The following is an 18,034-nucleotide window of genomic DNA, read 5'->3' as shown; positions in this document are numbered from 1 at the left end:
CTAGTCTATAATTACTCCCATCATCATTTCTCTCTCCTTAATGAGATATGATATTCGATGGAAGATACATGTGAAGCGCAATCGCTTAGCGATTTCATTAAATCTTTGACATCAAATATAAGCCATGACTTACAGTGCGAGGTGTTTGCACATAAACTTTTTTCGGAAGTTTCGACGTGTTATTGTAGATACTAACAATTCAATTGTAATTGAGTGAAAGAGAAGGGATGTCGTGGTTTGCAAATGATGAAATTTGAATATTAGATGTGGTAATACAAATTTAAGATTTTTTTTTTAACATCCATAGATGGGCACATTGATAGCAATGAAGGTCATCAACATGCTTTGGGTTATTTACCACATGGGCTGTGCTTTTATTTACTCATTTCCTTCCTTGCGCTAATACAAGTAATATAATAATTGGTCTGGGCTTGGACTTAACTGATTCAATCATGCACAAACTTTACTCAAAATTGAGGAGCCAATTTGCAAATGGTTGAGCCAATTTGAGCTTTTTTTAAGGCATTTATTTGATCAAAATCAATAATAATTGCTCCCAATTTAGGCTTTGTTGGAAACAGCTTTCTTACTGTTTTGTGAAGATGTTGTAGAGAAAGTAAATTTTTATAGTTGTTTTAGAAAGCGGTTTTTTTGAAAAGCAAATAAGTAAGAATGCTATTCCGAACGATGCTTTAATACCAAAAGTTCGAGACACAATGTTTTATAATAATGCCATAACAATCTCTAAAGGTGATAAAACTGAGTAATTTCTTTTTTGGGTGGGATAAATACTTGAATCCAACCTAAAATTCTCAAATTTGATGACAATAATATATTATGAAGTTGATAATAAAATTATTATGGAAAAAATAACTTAGGTTTTGTTTGGGACGACTTTCTTATTGCTTCATGAAGCAGCTTTTTAGTACAAAATTTTAGTTTTTTAACTAAAAAAGTTACTTTATGAAACAGTAAGGAAACAATCACAAATGAAGTCTTAATTATTCTGATTGTTAAAAACAACTTTTAACAATAAAAAATTCAATAAAGCAATGAGAAAATAACAAAAAAGTAATAGTCAAAAGAAGCTGTACTTGCTGTTTGAGAAGCAAAACAACGAGAAAACTATCCTAAAAAATCATTTATTTTCAATCAATATATTATAAAGTTGAGCTCCCCGTTAATTCTTTTCAATAAACTCCAATTCATTTTGAATAACAATCACACAAAATCAGTTTATGTAAATATTTTGCATAACTAAGAAGTGGGTCAAATACAACTCATTTTGATCTATTAACTAAAATATATTGAGTTCGAAGTTTATATATACGGATATGTATTTGAATTTATTTTAATGACACAGATATCCATAAAAATTAGCGGGCCAAAAATTTGACATGTGAAAACATTATAAATGGCAACTTTTTCCCCATAAGTGAAATTTTATGGTAAGTAATAGAATAAAATTTAATAATTGCATTTAATTCGTCAGAATTTTTGCCACTTTTCCTTCCCAGAGAGCATCCGCCATCATAATATTTAAAAATGTAAAATGGAAAGAGCTGGTCAAAGTCAAATAAATAAGATAATAGATGATAATTGAATTACCAAGGCTCAAATTGCAATTTCAGAATTATCTATATACCCTACGAATAAATAGTTTAAAGTTGGAGGGTTTTATTGGAAGATAAATAAGTTTTTTTATCATTGAGACGCGCTTTTGAGTCCAGGAGGACCAGGACCGCATCAGATGCTGCGGGAGCTCGCTGCTGTAAGGCTGGGCCGCACATTCTCCTGTTGAGTGCTCGTTAAGTTTTTTCGTTTCCGCGCTTTCCTTCGTTCCTCTCTCTCTCGGCGAGGTTTGTTGCTATGGCGGATCAGCTGACGGACGATCAGATCTCCGAGTTCAAGGAGGCCTTCAGCCTCTTCGACAAGGATGGAGATGGTCAAACATTCTCGATCTCTTTCATTCTACAATGTTTTCCTTCTGTTTTTTGGCTTTTCACCCGTTCTTGGTTCTAGATGTACTTGAATTGATTATTTTCCTCCCGAAGCCTAGTAATCTAGTTGTTTTTGGTTGGGTTGCTTTGATTTGATCTACAGCTCGTTGTGGTACCTTTTTTGTGCTTTGTTCCGGTCGATTGTAGTTTTGGATATTTTTAATTTTTGGTTGGATCTCTGTGTTTTATGACGATCTAGGATGGAATGGTATTCCCCCTCCCTTTATTTTTTATATTATTTATTTTTTGCTTATTTTGGTGGAAGTTTAAGGTTCTGGATTTTGCGGAGATCTTCTTGTCTGTTTGCTTTTGTTCATCTTTTAGTTTCGAATTAGTATGGCTCTCATAATTCCATTTAGGGGCGAAACCAACCTTAATTTTCAGGCGGGGCAAACTTATAATTAAATGTGTAGAGATTTCTTTTTTTTTTTTCATAAATATCTTTACAACCCCTATTTTTTCGTATCCTTGATGGATGTACGCTTCAGAGATATGTCGGGGTCCAATGTGGCAGCACCCCTGTAGGGGTTTCCAGGACAGCGCCCCTAGAACAAATTTTAGTTTTAAGAATACTTTTGGATTTTCTTTACTATTTCTCCTTGTATTTGGTTCATATTTCCCTAAGAATAACATATCTACATAATGTGTTTAATTATGTTAGGGCAATTGTCTAAAGATCATAGTATTATAAAACTTTTAGCGGGGTCAATTGCTTAAAAATCTTTATTATAAAGACTAAAAAATAGATGAAGGGAGACAAATTAGCTAAAGAAATATATAATAATTTTTTTTTAAAAATTTTTGAGAGGGGGCAATTGCCCCTCCCTGGGCTTATAGTGGATCCGCCCCTGGTTCCATTTATCTTGAGATATAGATTGCTGATGTGCTTTCATTTTCTACTGCTGGTTTTGTCTCTGTATGCATCATAGAGATGCTTATTAGGTTCACAAGATTGTCATTAACTAGAGTCACTATTTCAGGTTTGCGATTCTTTTACCATAGCAAAAACCTTACACAAAGATCATAGTATTATAAAACTTTTAGCGGGGTCAATTGCTTAAAAATCCTTATTATAAAGACTAAAAAATAGATGAAGTGAGACAAATTACTTAAAGAAATATATAATAATTTTTTTTTTTTTTAATTTTTGAGAGGGGGCAATTGCCCCTCCCTGGGCTTATAGTGGATCCGCCCCTGGTTCCATTTATCTTGAGATATAGATTGCTGATGTGCTTTCATTTTCTACTGCTGGTTTTGTCTCTGTATGCATCATAGAGATGCTTATTAGGTTCACGAGATTGTCATTAACTAGAGTCACTATTTCAGGTTTGCGATTCTTTTACCATAGCAAAAACCTTACACAGTACCACAAGTATAGGTGGATATTCATGTTTTGGCTTTAGGTTGTTTGTATCAACCTGCTATGTACCTTGAATCCATGAAGAATGTTTAGACGTCAATTGACTTCTAATTTCTTGAAGCCTCTGAAGTGTATTATACTTAACAATAAATTAACAATAAAGGCTTCATTTAATTGGTTTTGATTGGAAGTGTATTACTCATACTCATATTAATTGTTCACTTTAACTAAAAACGTATTTTAATATAGTTTGAAGTTGTTTACCTTACAAAGGTTAACTTAGTTACTTGTTTTAAAGATCCATCATGAATCCTACTTCATAATAATTCCTGCACAAAATATTTGAATAGACTTAAAATTCCTAATCTTTGAAACATATAAACTTAATCATATTAGATTGGGAGGACGTTCATCAATAATCATCATTTATGATATCATGTTGGTGTTAGAGTGTTGATCTTGTTGTAGGTTGTGACTTGTGATATTTTGAAAATGGTAATAACAAGGGAGATAGTCCAAGACCCAATTAAGGCTAGTGAGTCTATAATTACATGAGAGCCCTAGATGGAAGATCAAGGGATTTGAAAGCAGATTAAACAAAATTAAAAAAAATTCCAGTAACCAGCCTTATTGCAGTGATGGATTTAGAGAGGACACTTGCATCTCCAAAACATATTGAGATTGCCACTAATAATCACAATCATCCTGCCACTTGAAGAGGAGGAAAATAGTGCTTAGAAGATGCCTTCTAAGGATGAGGAGGGAGAAGTAAATCAATCTGGTTTTCTTTTCAAACATCAACTTTCACTCAGAGTTGATGCAATAGTTGAAATTGCCTCATACAACATTTCATTTAATGGGGAGAAGGTGAACAATTTCTTCGAACTTTTTGAAATATATTTCCTATCTATATATACTATAACACTCAGCATGTTTCATTTGCTCTATGATGCACCGACACTTCTCCTCAAAGAGGCGTGCAGTGTCCGACACGACACTCGTCCGACTCTCCTTCGACACGTGTCGGACAAGCCAAAAACGTGTCCGATTAAAAAAAATATTAAAAACTAATTGGACACGCGTGTGCCGTGTCCGTGTCGTGTCGTGTCGTGTCCGTGTCGCCGTGTCCGTGTCCATGCATCATAGCATTTGCTCAACTAAACATGTCCCTACATGCACTCATGCAGTGCAATGTTTACTGCAAGAAGTTATAAATTGTCAGGAATTATATGATCTAATTCAAAAGAATTTAGGTCTCAATTCTATCTAATTGACTACAAAGATTATCAATGTATCTGACGACAACAAGTGAGAGAGAATCTTTAGTAAGCTTTTTCATTATTATACCATGGAGTTCCATAAGTAAGTCATCACCTTTGAAGTCTTTTTTTTAAGTCAGTCTTTATGAAATATGTAACAAAGTTGCATAAAGGCCTCCAATGATAACTACAGCTTTTTCGAGTGGGCAGTATCTTCAAGAAGATCAATGGAAATAATCATTTAGGAGAAAAATCCAACTAGCCTCAAGAACAAAGGCTTAGAGTTACCTCAAAATAGTAAGCTTAATAATGAGAAGCATTAAGAGGAGAGTAAGCATTTCAAAATTGTTTGAAGCTTTACCATGAAAAGATGCCAAATAGATAGGGGTCCAAAATGACTCTTACCACCACAATTAGAGATTTGGTGGAACTACCCATTAAAAAGGATAATGACAACTTCAAGACGAGGAACACTTCAGGCTCAATATCATAGTAAAATCCAATATCATCAGTACAATTGTCGGATTTGGAAGTGTTTCAAATCTAATATCTAAAGGTCTAATTAAAAAAATAGGACTAGACATCACTTTTCACCAAGTTAGCATGCTTTGAGGTGAATTCATAGAGATACAAAGTTAAGCGTTGTAAAGCAATTAATTGTAACTTTTGTCCTGTTAAGAGAAGATAATAATGTAGTAAAGTGTGATGTAGCCTCTCTAAATGTATGTTATGTAATTTTTAAAAATATTTACTTATGGGATGTAAACTTGACTTATGGAGGTCAACCTTAGAGTCTAAAGGCTTTTGTTTAAGTAGATCTAAAATTTTATTAATATATGGAGTATAATTTTAGTAATAATAGTTCTAGTGGGGGGATTGTGACTTTGGGTGATCAAGTCATTAATAAGAGTACACGTTTTAGATATCTTAGGTCTATTCTTCAAAGTGATGGTGAAATAGATGGAGATATTATTAGTAGAATTCAAGTTGGTTGGTCGAAGTGGAGGAATGCATTGAGCATGTTGTGTGATAGAAAAGCCCCCCTCAAACTTAAGGGAAAATTCTATAAGATGGTGGTTAGACCTACAATGTTTTATGGTATAAAATATTGGCCATTAAAAGAGAAACATTATATTAAGTTGGAGAGATTAGGATGCTTAGGTGGATGAGTGGCTTTACTCTTAGAGACATGATACAAAATGAGCATATACATGAAAATGTTGGAGTAGCTCTAATGGAAGATAAGATTAGAGAGAGTCGCATTGGATGGTTTGATCACATAAAACGGCGGCTTTTTGATGACTCAGTTAGGAAAATAGATATATTAAATTTGACTTATGTTAAAAAATATAGAGGTAGACCTAAAAAGACTTGGTTAAAAAATATTAGACATGATATTTTTTATTTGATTTAAATGAGAATTTAACTTTTAATAGGGCACGATGGAGAAAAAGGATTCATATTACTGACGCCGCATAGTGAGATAAAGGCTTGATGTTTTTGTTGCTGTTGTATTTACTTATGGGAAGGATGCATTACATATAATAGGAGGGAACATAATTATGTATTTTTTAAAAAGGTAAAGCCATTCGTATTGTGTAGGTCTATTCAACTCTATCTCTTTTTCTCGCTAAATGAGGACCAATAAGGTATAAGAATTTAATTCCTTATGCAAAGGGTAGTCTACAAGGAGAAGAAAAGCAATCAAGATATGAAGGCAAGAAGGCGAAGGTGAGTCCAAGAAGATAATATAATCAAATGAGTTTCTATAAGAAGAATAAATCCTCATATAATTCTTAGTCTAGGGCATTAAATTCTAGTGCTTACTAGTTTTAATTTAATAATTTCTCAAGTGTATCACACCTCTTGTCCACACCATATCCTCATTTGGCCTAAACATTTCAAAGTGTAACATATCTTGGTTACTTGCTACAAAGGTCTACTATAAATCGTACTCCATAAGAATCCTAGTCCAATCACTCAAGGAGTTCCAAAAATTAGGTTCACTTTTGCCTTTTGAATACACACATCCTAATGGAGTGGACATTAAGTAGAGATCATCATTCTAGGCCATGATCAATACAAGTGCACCTTAATGGTTCAGTTAAAACTATCAACTCTTTCTATGAATAACAAGAGGAACTTATGTGTTTTTGAATTATTGTTCCATATTCATATGACAGATGAAAAATAGGTTTCATAGCCTTAGTTGCTAATTCTTGTTCACCTACCAAGTTTTGAACTTTATAGATTTCACATGGAAATATCCTCACTTTTAGGTATTGTTGAATCACGCAGCTAAGGGGAGGCCACATCAGTAATCCGTGTGCAACAATCTGAGGGTTGCAATTGGAGATCCGTGGGCAGCGATCTGAGGGCTACATTTGGAGATCCGTGGGCAGTAATTTGAGGACTGAATTGGAGATCTATGGACAATAATCCGAGAGTTGCAGTTGAAGATCTGTGGGCTATGATTATTATAATTAATTATATTAAATATAATTTCTTTTTCTATTTATTCTCCTTGATTCCAAGGAATAGAATAGAATTTTAATTTTCCTCTAAATAATTTCTTCATGGTATCAGAGCCTAGGAAAATCCTAAGCCTTCTCTGAGTGCCGGAGGCAAACCTTCCTTTTTTCCAAATTCTCAACTGAGGGTAATTCTCCATCATCCTATCAATAGCCTCTCTTCAATCATCGGTAGCCCTTGCCCAAAATTCATCTTCTCTTTTTAACCGAGGAAACCCAACAATGTCCATGGATAGCGAGATCTCATCATCCTATCCAAATATTATCGGTTTGAACACCATAAACTATGGATTTACATAAAACTCTTCTCCTCTTCCTAGACCATGTTGTGATCATTGTGCCAAACCAGGACATACGAAGGAGACTTGTTGGAAGATTCATGAAAAAATCAGTTGATTGGAAGGCAAACAAATCAACACTAGAAAGCATGACAAACTCTATCAACACCTCGCAAAATCAATCCATCAAAGCTAAAGCCATTCCTTTCATCAAGGAATATTTAGAGATGTTGAAGTTTTTGCTTAACAACATCACGAGCCAACAATCTCCATAACCTGCTACCAGTCTACATGCTCATTCAGGTATAAAATAGTCAAAACTTTGAGTTATTGACTTAGGAGCATCAGATCATATGATAGGAGACATTACACTCATTCATGACTATCAACCTTATCATTCAAATCAAGTAGTTAAGATTGCTGATGGCTCAACATTCAAAGTTTTGGAACTGGTTTTGCTTTTGTCACAGAAGCTATCATTCTTAAATCAATGCTTTATGTGCCCAATCTTGAGTGCAATCTGATTTCTATTAGCAAATTGACTCGTGATAGTAATTGCTTAATAATTTTCTCCAATAATCTATATATATATATTTTATGAACTGGATTCGGAGAAGAAGATTGGTAGTATTGAGATGTGTTCTGGGTCATGTTACATCAAGACACTCAAATCCATACAAACTTTAATTGCTGCTCCTAAGAATCCTCCTCCTAAGAATGATTTTATTGTAAGTCAATTTGTTGAGAGTCATTCTAGAGACAGTCAAGATAGAAAGATTATCACATGACATTATAGGTTAGGTCATCCAAATTTCATGTATCTTGAAAAGCATTTTTCCCATTTATTTATTAATAAAAATCTAAGTTTGTTCAAATGTGAAACTTGCCAATTGGCTAAACATATCAGATCATCTTACTCAATAGTTCATTACTAACCTTCTAAACCTCTTTCCTTAATCCATAATCCATAGTGATATTTGGGGACCCTCAAGTTAAAAAAATAAGTGGAGCAATGTGGTTTGTGATATTTGTTGACGATCATACTAGACTCACTTGGGTTTATTTAATGAATGAAAAATTTGAAATTGAAAGGATATTCAAATTATTTCAACTGATGATTCAAAACCAATTTGATATAAGAATTCAAATCTTAAAATTAGATAATGGGAGAGAGAGTACTTCCATTTTATCATGAGAGAATACCTATGAATTCAAGGGATAATCCAAGTGAGTTCATGTGCGTATACGCCTCAACAAAATGAGTTAGTTGAGAGGAAAAAATAGATAACTCATGGAAGTCATGAGATGTATTATGCTATTCACAAAAGTACCAAATTATCTATTGTTGGGGGTGGGGAGGGGGGACCATTCTTATCGCTACATACCTAATAAATATGCTACCTACTCAGATTCTAAAATTTGAAACACTTAGACAAACTCTACTCAAAGCCTATGCTCATGCTCGATTCATATAATCAAACCTTTCATCTAAAATTTTTGGGTGCTCTGCCTTTGTTCATATCTATCCACAAGATAGAAGCAAGCTTGACCCAAGATAAAAAAATTGTGTTTTTATTGGCTATTCCCCCACAAAAATAGGTTACAAATGCTTTTTTCTTATTTCTAGAAAAGTATTTGAAACCATGGATGTCATCTTCTTTGAAAACAACCTATACTTCACTAGTTTTGAAAATTCAAAGGGAGAGTGAAGGAGAATTTCAAACTTGAGAGTGAAATTTTTTATTATACAACCAAATAAAGTCCAATTAAAATCAACAAATATGACAAGAAATCCAAACCAAGAGTATTTCCCAAGGTATATCTCCTATATCTCAAACTTCGTCTTCAGACCTATTACCTCCACCCATAAGTCTTCATCAATCCCTGCAAAGAGCAGCAATTCAGGAACAACAATATGTATACTCAAGAAAAAGAAAGAAAAATCAGCATATGCCGAGTAGTGAGACATATCTTACACCTGTCAACTCTACTTTAGTGGATCCAACAACTGTAGAAATTCATACAAAGGAGAAAAATGAGGAAGTTAAAAAAGAGATAGAGTTATCAAATGATCAGAAAGAATCATGCACCAAGCATACAATAAAAAACTTTCTCTTTTATAGCATATTATCAAACACTTATCAAGTCTTCCTTTCTAAGTTGGATGATGTACATATTTTGACCAATATTCAGGAAGCTTTGAATCACCCAGGATGGAGACAGGCTAGTAAATAAGAAATTATGGCTTTTGAAAAAAAAATCAAACATGGGTGATTATAAATCTTCTACCAGGAAAGAAAATTGTGACTTGCAAATGAGTATTCATTGTAAATCATAAGGTGGATGAAGTGTTGAGAGGTTGAAAGCTAGTCTGGTTGCTTGAGGTTTCCCTCAGTCTTATGGAATAGACTATCAGGAAACTTTTGCTCCTGTTGTAAAGCTCAACACCATCAGGATTCTACATTCCTTAGCAACAAATTTAGATTGGCCCCTACATCAACTAGATATCGAGAATGCATTCTTGAATGGGAACCTGAAAGAAGAAGTTTACATGGAGATTCTAATGGGGATTCATAAGTCTTATGGAATGGATAAAGTGTGTAAATTGTTGAAATCCTTGTATGGAGTAAAGCAGTCTCTAAGAGTTTGGTTTGGAAGATTCTCAATATATGGAAAAGGTCATGATTTTAAATAATGCCAGACATATTATACCTTATTTGTGAAGCAGTAAAAAATAGACAAGGTAGCAATACTAATTGTATATGTGGATGATATCATCCTTATTGGAAATTATATAGAGGAAATAATGAAGATTAAGCAGGCTTTGTCCAAGTAGTTTGAAGTTAAAGATCTAGGATCACTTAGATATTTCCTTGGTATGGAGGTAGCTCGATCAAGCAAAGATATATTTATTTCCCAACGCAAATATACCTTAGATCTACTTAAGGAGATTGGCATGTGGGGATGCAGACCATCCAGTATACCTACGGATCCTAAGAAGAAACTTGGGATAGAAGAGGGAGTTCCAGTAAATAAAGGTAGATATCAACATCTTGTTGGAAAGCTTATATACCTCTCTCACACCCGTTTAGATATTGGGATTGCTGTGAGTATAGTTAGCCAATATATGAGTAATCTATGAAGGAGAAAATGGAGGTAGTATATCAAAGCTTGAGATATCTCAAGAACATTCCTGGAAAGGTGCTATTATTCAAGAAAAATGAAGATAGGAAATTAATATTTTATTCTGATGCAGATTGGGCAAGAAGCCAAGTTGACAGTCGATTGGCCACAGGATATTGCTTATTTGTGTGGGGGAACCTAGTGACATGGAGGAGCATGAAACAATCTGTTGTTTTCATAAGCAGTGCAAAATCTAAACTGAGAGCATTAGTAGTGAAGGTATTTGGGTCAGACAAGTATTGATTGAATTCAAAATAATGATTGAAGGCACGATAAAGTTGAAATGTGATAATTAATACGCAATCAGTATGGCCAAGGATCTAATACATCACGACAGAACAAAACATGTTACTATTAATAGATACTTTATATCAGAGAAAACAGAGAACTCATAAATTGAAGTAGTATATACCCCAACACATGAACAACTTGCTAATTTTTTAACAAAGGCACTACCAGACTCTCTATTTTATAAGTTTGTTTGTAAGTTAGGATTGTACAACCTGTACAACCTAACTTGAGGGGGAGTGTTGAATCACGTAACTAAGGCAATAATTCGAGGGCTGCAGTTGGAGATTTGTGGGCAACAATTTGAGGGATGCAGTTGGATATCTGTGGGCAGTAATCCAAACGCTATAATTGGAGATTTGTGGGTAGTAATCTGAGAGCTGCAGTTGGAGATCCGTGGTATATAATCATTATAATTAATTAGATTAAATGTCTTTTCTTTTTCTGTTTATTCTCCTAAAATGTATGTATATATATAGTAGAATTTGAATTTTCCTCTACGACTTGTTATTATCACTTTTTATAGGGCAATGTCATAATTTGTTGATTGCAATATTGGCATATAAAGTTTGGAGCCCATTTCCATCAAATGCAATATCTAAAAAAAAATAGTCATTAACAACCTATGGAAAGAATTTCAAATTAAGACTTTAGAAATAAGTTACAAACCAATACTTGAAAAATAATGAAACTGTGTATCTATTGTATCCATTATAATTCCTTAATTTTATCTGCATCCTATATTATATAATTTCCATTTTGTATGCAGCAATATTGTCATGAGATATCACAAACTTGGAATGAAAAGTTCAAAACCATTTTCATTTTGTTCGTGTGCTAAATTGAGTCTCCTTTTTTTCCTTGGGACATGTTTTCAATTTAATATTGTCTAGAAATAACTTTTAAACCATTATTGGAAGATTTTGAACATTATCTAAAACTTTTGAATTACTTTGAGAATTTTTTGTATTAGCCATACCACTATCTATATTAAGCATCTCATGATAACCACCAATTCGGCCTAGATGACAATAAAATATGACTATTCAAATAATATCCTATTGTAAACATGTTTCAATCTTATTATTAGTTTTTAACTTATGCAAGCTTATTTTATTACATATTGTTTTTTTCTAAACTATTTACATGATAGGCTGTCGAAGGCGGGGAATTTGAATTTTGTATCTGTGCCAAATTTGTTGTGAGAGTAGCTTTAATGGAGTTTAGAAATGAAATAGATACGTATCTTTTTAAGAGTGATAAAAGTTGAATTTTATTGATACTTGTAATAATGATAAGAAAGCTAGAAGTTTTGAAAGAGTGTAATGAGCAGAGTAGAAGTTATAGCCTTTGACGATTTATGTAATAGATTTCTTGCCAAGGATAAAGAAAATGTGATATATAAAATGGCTAAGGTAGAGATAAAATATCTAAATATTTTGATCAAATAAGAAAGATTAGAAGCAAAAATAGTAGACATTAGGAAAAAATGATGGCATCAAGGAAAGATGAAAGTATTCTTGAATGAGATTTTTAAGGAAATAATTTTTTTGGAAGTGCCTAATGAATAATATAATGGGATATATTATAGATTGATCTAAAAAGGTGATGTAGAGTTAGCTTTGAGAAAGATATATAAAGACAAGATTTTAGGTCTAGATGAGATATGTGATTTGGAGAGTAATGAGAGATATACGCGTAATTTGATCTATAATTCTTTCCAATTTGAAGAAAAGGTTGCCATCTGATTGGAGAATAATCATTTTGGTACCATTATTTAGCAATGAAAGAAATGTTTAAGATTTTGCTGACAAAGATTGAATCAAATTTATGAGTCATACAGTGTAGTTATAGGATAGAATAATGAAATACAGACTTAGGAAAAATTACATAAGTTTTGGAGAGTCAATTTTGATTTTGTGCCAATAAGATTTATTAAGGAAATGCTTTCTGTGTTACTAAAATCAATGGAAAAGTTTACCAAGCAGAGGAAATATCTTCATATTAGTTTTATTTTGTTAAGAAGGCATATGATCAAGTAATACAATAATTAATTTAGTGTACATTAAGAAAGAAAGGCACATGTTAAAGTTATATTAAAGTTATTAGAGATATACATTGATTAGTATTAGTTAGTGTTGGGGATGATTAGGAGTAAACACCACAATGATGAAACAAGCGAGAAAGTAAAAGCAGCGGGAAGTAAAGGACACCAGGATTTGACGTGGAAAAATTCAAAATAGAGAAAAAACCACGGAGTCACAACACCAAGAAATCCACTATAAAAATAGGGAGAAATAAGTACATATCTCTCTTCTCTTACACTCTCTCCTTCTCTTCTCACATGCCCAATTCTCACACTTACGCCTAATAAAAAAATACAAAGAGAAAGCTAAGTAAATAACCCCAAGGGACGTAACCCTTAAGAAAAACAAGAAAGAAACCGTTCAGTCTGTCTCGCAGCGCTAGTTTGAAGCACTGCGACACTTGAACCTCTGTCCTGATCCGCTGTAGTGTTGTATCTATCCCGCTGGGGCGTCTTGCTCTCTGTCATTCAGCATCGGGATGCTCGAGAACACAATACCGAGGCCCTCAGGTATGTAGTGCCAAGGCGCTCAGGTACATAGTGTCGGGGTGTTGTATGAAAAAAAAAATTCGGATCGGTCCTGGGGTTAAACCCCCGCACCACCTAGCAAACACGACAAACTTTAAGGTCCGAGACAACAGAATAATTGGATTGATCAACACAATTAGATTCCACGCGTAATAGTTAGTGCTTTTTGGAGCTATTTAAGAGTTTCAAGTTTAATAAGATTACTTAATTATCGACATTTATCTATATATTTTTTTGTTTGTTATTGATATGCTTACAATGGATATTAGAAATGAGGTGCAATTGTGTATATTTTTTGCTGATGGCATAATTCTAGTCGGTAATACATCTACTAAAATAATTGAAATAATTGAGTGTATTTATAAGATAAAGGGTTCATAATTAATTGAGCAAAGACGGAGTATGATATTTAATTTTAATGGATGTGATATTTATAATTATGATTTAATATTATTAGAAGATGATACCTATATGCAATAAGTTTAAGTGTCTTAGGTTTGATATAAAGAAAAGTTTAAGTATCTTAGGTTTAATATAAAGAAAAATGGAGACATAGATAAGGATATAACTTCTATAATTAAAGGTAAGTGGACAAAATGTAGAAGTCTCTTATTAGTATTATGTGATAAGAGGTGTATTATACAGACTTAAAGTTAAGTTTTATAATTGCAATTATGGATGCGAGTCATTGATTTTTAAGCGTGGAAAAAATTGTAATGATAAATTAAGAAATTATTACTTAGATGTGTGGTTGGAGTTGCATCTTTTGAAAATAGGGAAACTTAAAATATATGAAATTAGTTTGAATATGTGTAACAAAAGATAAAAAAATCACTCGTTAGACAAGTATATGAAATTAGTGTTAGAGTGTCATAAAGGAGAAGAGGTAGACTTTAGCATGAACCGTCTTAGGAGTATTATGTGATAAGAGGTGTATTATAGAGACTTAAAGTTAAGTTTTATAATTGCAATTATGGATGTGAGTCATTGATATTTAAGTGTGGACAATTTTTTTTATGATAAATTAATAAATGATAACTTTAGATACGCGGTTGGAGTGACATCTTTTGAAAACAGGGAAACTTAAATTGTACAAAATTAGTTTGAATATGTATAACAAAAGATTAAAAAAAATCACTCATTAGACAAGTATATAAAATTAGTGTTGAAGGGTTAGAAAGGAGAAGATTTAGATTTTAGGTAGCATGAATAGAAGTTGTTCAAAATGAATTGCCAAGATTAAGTTTAAAAACTCATTAAAACAAATGGAAAATGACACGCAATAAGAATGATTGGAAAATTTAGATTCATTAGGCGTATACCAAATAGTTGGGATAAGATATGATGATGATGATGATGATGATGATTTGTATTATAAAGATAAGTTTGAATAGAAGTTGTTCAAAATCAATTGCCAAGGCTAAGTTTAACAACTCATTAAAAACAAATGGAAAATGACACTATAAGAATGATTGGAAAGTGTAGATTCATTAACCATACGCCAAATAGTTGGGATAAGATATGATGATGATGATTTGTATTATAAATATAACATGAGAATGTGTTATTCTCTAAATTCTAGGATTGGATCTTTATAAAATATGACACATTTTTGTTTATTTCATTTTACTTGCGTGTTTCAAAGTTCTTAGCGAAATGAATATATGGTTTCCTTTTTTATTTTGTTTAAACTATTTTTTTGTACTCAAACGCTGGATTGCTTTTTATTTTATGACAATTTTATATCCATTGAAGTATTTCACAGTGCTCTTCTTGTTATTGCAATTTCCGACCTATCTTCATTAAAATGGTCTTTAGTTTTAATAAAATGATGTAAGGAGGGACAATTCCTTTTTTTTTTTTCAATTTGCACTAACATTTTGCTTAAATTTTAGGATTGAATCTGATTGTATATCATAAAAGTTTGTTGCATTTTTTTTTATTTCATTTTAGAGTGTTTCAAAGTTCGTATCAAATTTGATATGTGATTTCTTTTTTTAATTTTGCTTAAACCATCTTTTGGTAGTCAAACATTTGATTGCTTTTTTTATTATGACATTTAATTTTTCACAGTGCCCTTCTTGATAATGTAATTTCATGCTGCTGCTTTTTTTTCTTCCTATGTTCCTTTTAGTAATTAGTTACACTTGAAATAGCTGGCTTTCCAAGAGTTATTCTGATATAAAAATCATTGCTTAATTTTTGCTTTAATTAATCCCTTCAGCATTCAGAATGGCTGCTAACATTAGTATTGAAATTTTTTAGTTTTTCCTTACCCTTGAGGTGGATTCCCTTGAAACGCAGCTTTAAAAATGTGTTTTACTTGAAATAGAAGGCTAATCCATTTTGCCTTGAATTTTGGATATGTATAGGTTGCATCACAACTAAGGAGCTGGGAACTGTTATGAGATCACTGGGTCAAAACCCCACTGAAGCTGAACTGCAGGACATGATCAATGAGGTTGATGCTGATGGTAATGGAACCATTGATTTCCCAGAGTTCCTTAACCTTATGGCTCGCAAGATGAAAGACACCGATTCCGAGGAGGAGCTCAGAGAAGCTTTTCGAGTCTTCGACAAAGACCAGAATGGTTTCATCTCCGCTGCTGAGCTCCGCCATGTGATGACCAATCTTGGCGAGAAACTCACTGATGAGGAGGTTGATGAGATGATCCGTGAGGCTGATGTCGATGGCGACGGCCAAATAAACTACGATGAGTTCGTCAAGGTTATGATGGCCAAGTGAGGAACTGATCTCTATTTAAGACCTTTTTAAAAATATAAAAAGCAAAAAATGAAGTAAAAGATAACTAATACTTCTAAATTTCCTGATTTGTAGGTAGCTGTATTTGATTAGCAGTCTTGGCCAGTTGTGTTTTCAACTATTCCTGATTTGAATCTTTCGTTTTTTCCAACTTTTGCTCCTTTTATTTTCTTACTGCTGGTTGGACCTTTTATGCTGGTCCAATGCTTTTTTTTTAAGTGCTGGAAGCTTTTGGACAACTGAAACATATAAATGAATATTTTCTCTATTACTGTAATATTTTTTTTGCAGCATTCATATTTGAATAGTTCTCTACTCCCATAGAAAATCAAACAAGAAAAGGTGAATTTTCAAGTTATTGTAGTACCTCAAATTTACGAGAAATTATTGTGTGCGGAATCCGAATGCATTCGGATTCCAATCAGCGCATGCCACTCCGGTGCCCAGTGCATCCAGTGACGTGGCGCATCCGGATTCGTCTCCAAACGCATTCGGATTCTGCACACAATAATTTCTCCAAATTTACATGGCCCACTCATTTTCCCAGTTTGAGAACTATTGGTGCTTATTCATTAATTGAAGCTTTCGCACTCTTTTAAATGGGAATTGGTGGCTGGGGAGGAAAGGTAGAGAAAGTGAGATAGCCTGGAATGAATATTTCTTATATATGCAGGAGGCAGTTGAAGGCAAACATGGCAAGATCGCCGGTTAGTAGCCCACGCACTCCTAACAAGCTTAAGAAGTGTTGCAGCAACTGTACCATCTTATGAGCAACCAATCTTAAGCGGTTTTAGCAATTGGTAGCGTCCTCTTCCCATTCTGTTTCTAGTTCCTGTAACTAAATAAGTAGTTCTCGTATAGAATCTTAATCATCCACCTTATAAATCTTATTCGGGTACCCTTTCATTGTAGGAATAACTGAAATATAGTCGGAGGAAAGCAATGGATGTCTTAGTACTTGACGACAGATATAGCCAATCTGTACTGTATAGGAATTAAGAGTGTAAATAAGTTGATGAGCTGAAGGAGTGTTGCCCTCCTTAAGCTTTCTTTGCATTAGTTACAAAGCCTAACTGGGCTCAATGGAATTTTGTATCATGAAATGAAATTTTATATAGTTCATTTGTGGAAACATGCATTTTTGCGGCATTCGACATATAAATTTTTGAGCTTCTGAGGCGGGGTAGGGGATCTCATACCTATTTCATGCCATACTATAATGATTATTGTACACTTTAGAAAGGCCTTAGCAATGTCATATTGTCATGGGGCTATTTTATCCCTTAGCTATGGTACCTCCCAAAGGAGTTTTAAAGGACTGACCAAAGCTAGAGTTTATTAAGATTTCTTGAGGTTGAATCTTATTTATACGCTTTATAGGAGAATGAAATCTCAATAGCACACTTAGGCATTATTTGAGATGATTCTTAATATCTAACATGATTACAATCATAATTCAAAAATCAAACGGACATTAGAGGTTGAATGCTAACCTCTGTACCAAGTCTTTCCGTTGACCACCACTACTATGATTCTTAGTTCTTTTGAATCAACTCCTAAAGCTCTGAGTCTTCATTGGTTTTTAATCATCTTTATCAGATTGTCCTCATAATTCCCTATCATCAAAGCTTAGTAATCATTTGATCAACTATTAATGGATATGATCTAAGTTGATTAGATATTGTGCAAATACATTCACACTTTCATATATAGATACTTGGTACAAGTACACATCCTCTTGTGCCTATGTCAATAAA

The 18,034-nt window shown here is 33.3% G+C and overlaps 1 protein-coding gene across 2 annotated transcripts; it reads left to right on the top strand.

Moving 5' to 3' along the window:
- The first annotated feature begins 1,737 nt into the window (after positions 1-1,737).
- LOC110113407 (calmodulin) lies at positions 1,738-17,409 on the top strand. Of its 2 annotated transcripts, XM_020845981.2 has the most exons (4): positions 1,738-1,945; positions 15,886-16,255; positions 16,951-17,077; positions 17,190-17,409. In XM_020845981.2, exons 1-3 carry the CDS (start codon positions 1,870-1,872, stop codon positions 17,045-17,047), a joined length of 543 nt encoding a protein of 180 aa, XP_020701640.1. In that variant the 5' UTR covers positions 1,738-1,869; the 3' UTR covers positions 17,048-17,077; positions 17,190-17,409. The 2 variants fall into 2 exon arrangements, with proteins under 2 accessions (XP_020701640.1, XP_020701641.1); XM_020845982.2 differs by lacking the exons at positions 16,951-17,077; positions 17,190-17,409 and adding an exon at positions 16,353-16,570 and having other exon boundaries at positions 1,740-1,945.
- The last annotated feature ends 625 nt before the right edge of the window (positions 17,410-18,034 follow it).

The sequence above is a fragment of the Dendrobium catenatum genome, unplaced genomic scaffold, assembly GCF_001605985.2.
Source record: "Dendrobium catenatum unplaced genomic scaffold, ASM160598v2 fragScaff_scaffold_156, whole genome shotgun sequence".
NCBI classification, from domain to species: Eukaryota; Viridiplantae; Streptophyta; class Magnoliopsida; order Asparagales; family Orchidaceae; genus Dendrobium; species Dendrobium catenatum.
Note: the sequence above shows the minus strand (reverse complement) of the source record. Positions and strands in the feature narration are given on the sequence as shown.

Bases quoted from the DNA above. Each gene is read 5' to 3' on its own strand.
- LOC110113407 (XM_020845981.2), top strand. From the start codon at position 1,870: ATGGCGGATCAGCTGACGGACGATCAGATCTCCGAGTTCAAGGAGGCC. The intron at 1,946-15,885 runs GTCAAACATTCT...GGATATGTATAG, and splicing joins CTTCGACAAGGATGGAGATG to GTTGCATCACAACTAAGGAG. The intron at 16,256-16,950 runs GTGAGGAACTGA...TTATATATGCAG, and splicing joins GTCAAGGTTATGATGGCCAA to GAGGCAGTTGAAGGCAAACA.